Raw genomic sequence first — 6,788 nt, 5'->3', positions numbered from 1 at the left:
AGGCCACATGTATTATTGAAAACATCCTTAAAGTGACGTGTGAGTGCCAAGAGATTAAGAGGGGAAATTATTTTGTTGTACAAAATGTTCAGTGGTGATGGGAACTAAACTTTTTACTGTAAACTCCGTAACAAGGACTAGAGGCCACCTAAAATTAGTGGAGAAATTATTTATCCACAAAGGGCGTAGGGGCTTCATTTCAGTTAGAGTGGTTACATTTTGAAACTCTCTGCCGCAAGCAGTGGTATCAGCAAAAGAATATTGATTCGGTCAAAAATCAATTAGATTCCATCATAAGAGACCGTAACATACAGGGGTATAGGTACACTTAAATACTAGACCACACAGGGACTCTTATACACACATGCACGCACAAGACACACATGCACGCACAAGAGACATGCACACACACAAAGGTTGAACTTGATGGACCTGTGTCTTTTTTTTAACCTCAAATACTATGTAACGGGGGTGGGCAGGAAAGAGGACCTTTATTTTCCATGGGCACATCTCTGTAGCACTTCATGTATTACATAATACATATCACCCTAGGCACCTGCCCACATGTGGTCCTCTGGTAAACATGCTTCTGTTTATTTATATATTAGTCAATTTCATATTTTTAAGGGTCAGTCCACCCAAAGCTTGTGTTTAATCACAATTTCTTGCATCTTTCAGAAACTCTATTGGTAAGATATTAATGTTCATTGCCAACAACTGCAGGGTGCAAGAGCCAACCTGACTGGATACAAATGGATTGAATGGACTGGACATTGTTTTGGTAAATGTGATTATTCCAAGATTGTAATGAGTATGGCAAGCTTAAAAGGGATTACATAGTTATTGTATAATTAGATTGTAACATGTGTGGCCAGTTCAATGCATTGAAAGCAAGGATTCCCTCTTGAAAACAAGGAGGCTCTTGGATAGACCTTCTCCCTCTGTCCTATTGCTCCTCTCTCCTATTGCATTAGAAGATGCAGCAAGTCAGATAGGGCTCATCTCAATTCCTGGCTGGTGGATGTCCTAGCCCTTCCAGCCATTTCCCCCATCAGCCTTACTGTGTGTGGCCTGTCCCTTTCATTCACTAGATTTCAGTTTTTCAGATCATGGAGCTCAGCATCATATGTGGGCATACCTAGAGCAGTCTGTGTGCAAATGCAATCTGCCTAGAAATGTCCATTCCTCCAGATTGGAACACATCAAATAATTTGGATATTTGCATAATTCCTGTCAACAGCCAACCCACTGCTTGCATCATGGCTGAAGGATTTTGAGAAGAGCACTGGGGCTATGTACAGCACCCTGCCAGCCCGTCCTACCAGCCATGATCTGTCTTCATTACATAAAGATAGCACAGAGAAACTAGATATATAATGAAAATGGCAAAATTTTGATGAAACATTTAATTTTAATGGAGTTGGGGGAGGAACCAGGGAAAATAAAATATAACTAGATTAAACGTCAGCTTTAATGTACAAAGTCTGAGGTACATAAACTTAAAAGTGACTTGTAAGGTGAAGATCACAAAAATATAGCCAATTCTGCACAGCACGGAAATTGAATGTAAATGTGAATATTTTTATGTTCTATCACTTTCCAGGTGGGTCTTGTTCATACCATCTTCCAAACAGTGTTGCACTTAATAGAGGATGTGAAGAAATGCCAGCTTTACTTATAAGCTGTCCATTATTTAATACCTGGATGAAAACAATGATATTTCAATAAATAAATTAAAATATTACCTCAGCTAAATAAGCATATACATTTAGGGGGAAAATCTGTACTTCAATATTCTAGACAGCAACCTAATAGCAGAAAGGATTGTATTACAGCAAGTTTCTAAAAAAACAGTTAGATTACCCTTACGTGAAGCGGTTGACCCTCTAGTACTATTTATGGAAATTGTTGAAGACAGTGAAGTGAAGATAAGTGATGAAATGCATTTTGCTGTAATTTATCACATCCATATGTCAAGTTTACAAGTTATGTGACATTAAACCCTCCTTTTATTTTTCTCCAATGCTGCTGTAAAGACTTACCTTAAGTGATGCCTCTTGATCTGATCTTCTTCCTTTAGTTTTCAGAAGTCCCCTCCAGCGCTGGTGGCGGTCTCTGATCCAGCGCAGACTGCTGTTTCTTCCTGTCCCACAGAGTCTGTCCAACGTGCACACTCCCGGCAGTGTGTATTCACTTGCACTGTAGCTCTCCTCCGGTGATATGGACTGCGCATGCGCCCGCACACATCCTCCTGCAAGGCCGCTTGAGAAACTGAGTACTACAGCCGGGAGTGAGCGGCACAGACACAGGTAAGTTTTTATCTATTTGTAACTTTTCTATTTTTGAAAATAATTTTGCATATATCTACTGCTTGCCAGCAGTAGATATCGGTAAATAAAAACAAAAAACGAGACTATAATGTCACTTTAAGTGTATCTAAATCCATCTTTTTCTGGATAGGATGTGGAACAGTTAGAACCTCTGTTAGTTTTTATTGAAGACTGTGTCTTAGCTGTGGAAATTCACCTTCTGTATTTCTACTGATGACAATTGTCATCAAGTGATGTGAAATTCAAAACTGTCATCAGAACAGGAATAGAGAATACTGTATGCCAATGGGGACCACTGGACACCATTTGTTTTGTGACAACTGTCTTAAGAGCAGATTTCCCTTTAGTTTTTCATTTTCTTTTATATCTATGGAAATTGAATAAGGGGAAATGTGCCCAATAAGACATAGATGCAGAGGGTGAACCTCCAATGCAGGGCCACAGACAGCAAAATAAATCTGACACTAGATATAAATACAAATCAGCAACAACTGACTATATCAACTATATAATCTATAGCAGCAAGAAACAAATGATTTGTACTTGGCTTTAAAATGTGGACAATTAACTTCACATTTGTATTATTCACCCTAACTTTTGAAAATACTCAGTGTTAGCCTCCATCCTATAGCAGAACTATAGCTAGAGCAGACTATGCAATTAATGATTGCCATGAGCAAGTACATGTTTCAGTGTTAGTTATGGGCAAATGTAGGCACATTACTATTAAAATTGGAGCTGGAAAACCAAAGGCCCTGTTAACGATTTCACTACAAAACCCTTGGTTAGCACAGAACAGCCTTCTTAGACAGAAGGCATTCACAAGTCTCATTCTATTATACAGTATTTGCCAAAATTAAGAGGATTATTCCTCATTTCAGGACAGAGGGCAGAATCATAAAATCATTCCTGGCTAACTGAACATCAAGAACTGCTGGTGTATAGTGTAGATAAAGCCTAATATTTTAGAGCCGTTTAATGCATACAGCTGTTTTAGGTTTGTTGGCCATCATCAGTGCAGTGTATAGAAATTATGGCTTCTATGGGGCTTACAAACCAACAAGAAGGTATAATCCAGAAGGACATGGTGAGAGAGGACTAAAGAAACCAAAAAGCCCTCCACTGAACCAATGTGTATCACGGTAGAGCTTTTTTACTACAGAAGGCATTCACATGTCTTATTCTAGCAAATGATCCAAAAATGAAGGGATTACTCCTCAGGATAGTGGGCAGGGCCTTCCAACACATTCCTTTTCACCCCGTTGCCAACTATAAATCAAAAAATGCTGGTATATAGCACAGATAAACCCTTATATTGTAAATCCATGTATTCTAGCCTGCGTACAGCTGCTTCAGGTTTAACCTTCTGGGTAACAAGGTCCTGTAAAGTACACTGAGTGGCCAGATTATTATGACCACCCCATCAGTACTTCATTGGGCCACCTTTTGACTTCAATACTGCGGCGATTCTTCTTGGCATCCACGAGATGTTAAAAGGTGATGCGAGGAATCTGACACCATGCCTGAATAGCACTGTCCAGTTCTGTGAGATTTGATGGTTGTGGAACCAGCTGCCTGATGGCTCTTTCAACTTCGTCCCACAAATGCTCAATTGGATTGAGATCTGGTGATTGTGGGGGCCACCTAAGCAAGGTAAAGTCTCCCTCATGTTCTTGAAACCACTCCTGCACAATACGAGCACCGTGGCATGGCGCATTGTCTTGTTGGAAGAAGCCATCTCCATTGGGATACGCCATCAACATGATAGGATGAACTTGATCAGCAACAATACTTTGGTATGTTGTGCTATTCAGACGTTGTTCCACACGAATTAAAGGGCCCAAATCATGCCAGGAAAACATGCCCCAAACCATAGCACTGCCCCCACCAGCTTGATGACTTTTTTCCAATGCTCGACTGTCCAATCCTTGTGTTCCTGAGCGAATTGGAGACGTTTTATGTTGTTAACTGCAGACAGCAAAGGTGTTCGAATAGGCCTCCGGCTTCCATATCCCATACGATGCAGTGTACGGCGTTCAGAGATCATTTGAGAGGATCCCTGATTAAGATCTGCAGTAATTTGATGCACTGTTGCCCTTCTGTTGTCTTGTACCAGTCTTGCCACTCTCCGTTCTGCCCTAACATTGACTAGTCGCTGGCGGCCACAATTTGCACGTTCAGACCCAGATTTTTGGCTGACAGTCCAGTCTTTAAACACTTTAACAACAGCTGCTCTTGAACATTTAACGAATTTTGCTGTTTTGCTGATACTCGCTCCATGGCTCCGAGCGCCAACAATCATCCTACGTTCAAAGGCTGTTAAATTGTGTTGTTTACCCATATCTTCAGAAAAAAATCACTTCTACTTTTGTGGTAAACAACCTGCTTCCCTATTTATAATGATCTGGCCCTCTAGCAACTATAGCGCAAAATTATAGCTAATTTGCCTACAAACGTCAGGTGGTCACAATAATCTGGCCACTCATTGTATAATCCAACTTCCATCACACATTCAGATGGGATGACATTGTTATTGCTATAAAATTAAGCCTAAATTGCACCAATACTAGACCGATTCTATATCAATCAAATACAAACCTGAAACATGTCAGGAGCCAAATTAATTTGAGTCAACAAAACTTCTGGGAAGACATAGGAAGTGGAGAAATTGCCACTGAGAGAAAATGATTTGAATCTAGTTGACGCTTGCTCAACAGATTCTCCACATGATTTAATATCTGTACTTTGACATTTCAATAATGTGCATACCTAAGAAAGAAAATACATAAAAAATATATTAGACATTAAAATACTTCCAAAGTTGTGTTATTACCAACTATAAAATGAGAAGGAGCAAATGGCAGTGGCTACGCAGGATTCTTCCTTACCACCAGGCAGTTTCTAACCATATTAGTGCTAGGATGCACACTTTCTTCTGCTACCGCCTTACTGTGAACTACAAAAACACTAGGGGCAATTCAGTATAGCTGTAGCGACAGATTCCTGGCAGTATTGCTGTAATATGGAGGTAAGTGCCAACTTCATGTAACCCATGCAACACTTTTGGAGATTGTTCCCTCTTGTGTGTCAAATTCAGTTACTTTCTTTTTCAAACACTTTTGTAATATGTCTCTATGGCTATGACAAATTCATTAATAAATTCAGCCAGTTTTGTGTTAAGGAAACTGTCTGTAAATAAGTCCAAAATCATACTGAAGCAATTCTGGCACATTTTTGTGACAAATTAATGGACATTCTGACTTGAACATGAATCAATATTTGTTTTATGGAGGCAAGATGCTCTTAATGAATGCTAGTGATTTTGTGTTATTTTGACCTATACTATTGGGCAAACGTTTAAGAACATCCACATATTTCCCGTTTTTATTGAAATTCATGTAGTTTAATGTCTCAATGTACTCTGAAAATAAAGCACATATAAACAATTAGACATCCAAAAGAAGTCATGGAATCATTTTCTTTAGCAAAATGTAATCCAAATTTTTGACTCATTAAAGTAGCCACCTTTTGGAGATATAACAGCCAAACACACTCGTGCATTCTTTCTACAACAGTAATGAAATATTGTTTTCTGAAAGTTCTTTCCAACACTGTTGCAGAAGTTCCCACAAATGTGTTGCATTTGTAGGTTGCTTTGTTTTCACGCTTCTGTCCAGGACACAGCCTGGAGGTATGTTTTGGGTCATTATAATGCTGTAGGATGAACCCCTGACCAACAGAGCATCACACTTCCTCCTCCATGTTTGACAGCTGGTGTCACACACGGAGAAATCATCCTTTCACCTACTTAATGGTGTACAAAAACCCTGCGTGATTAACTGATTATCTCAAATTTTGATTCATCAGTCCATAAGACCTTCTTCCAAGTTTTCAGTAGTCCACTGGCGGTGCTTTATGGCCCTAGTAAGCCTCTTTTTCTAATTTTGCCATCTTAGCAATGGCTTTCTTACTGCCACTCAACCTGTCAAACCTGAAGCTCAAAGTCTTCTCTTCACAGTTGAAACTAAGACTTGCTTACATGGATCATTGTTAAGCTGTGCTTGAAGCTGTTGTCCTGTGAGCCGCCTGTCATGCCAGCTGTTGCTGCAGAACAACTGAGTTGTTAATCCATTACTCCTTCCCTTTTTGTATAACTCTGAAATGTACATTATTTTTCAGTTTTTGTTAACCTAATAGCCTTTTTTTTTTACCTCTGGCAGTTTACCGCTTACCTTTGTACCATATCAAGTTATTCACTGGACTTGAACCACTAAAAACTGTAAAAAGGGGGGTGTATTAAAGCTCTTGACAGGAGGTGTATGTCAACTTTAATATACAGTATACATTGTCCACGGCCCAGGGTATGGATTTACTCTCTGCTGCCCCAAGGCCAGGTTCCTTAATGCGCCCCTGTACCCACCAACCCCCCCCCCCCCCTCGGGAAAGGGCGAACACTTG

General features: G+C 39.8%; 1 protein-coding gene across 1 annotated transcript in view; it reads right to left on the bottom strand.

The window, feature by feature from the left end:
- Nucleotides 1-1,592: 1,592 nt before the first annotated feature.
- Nucleotides 1,593-6,788, bottom strand: part of LOC108799348 (pantetheinase-like) — a 17,314-nt gene continuing 12,118 nt past the window's right edge. The window contains exons 6-7 of the mRNA XM_018571208.1: nt 4,929-5,099; nt 1,593-1,700 (exon numbers count right to left, since the gene is read on the bottom strand). Of these exons, the coding sequence (XP_018426710.1) occupies nt 1,593-1,700; nt 4,929-5,099 (279 nt within the window). The remainder of the gene's footprint in view (nt 1,701-4,928; nt 5,100-6,788) is intronic.

The sequence above is a fragment of the Nanorana parkeri genome, unplaced genomic scaffold (assembly GCF_000935625.1).
Source record: "Nanorana parkeri isolate BGI_ZX_2015 unplaced genomic scaffold, ASM93562v1 scaffold1701, whole genome shotgun sequence".
NCBI lineage: Eukaryota > Metazoa > Chordata > Amphibia > Anura > Dicroglossidae > Nanorana > Nanorana parkeri.
This window is presented reverse-complemented; position numbering and strand designations above follow the sequence as displayed.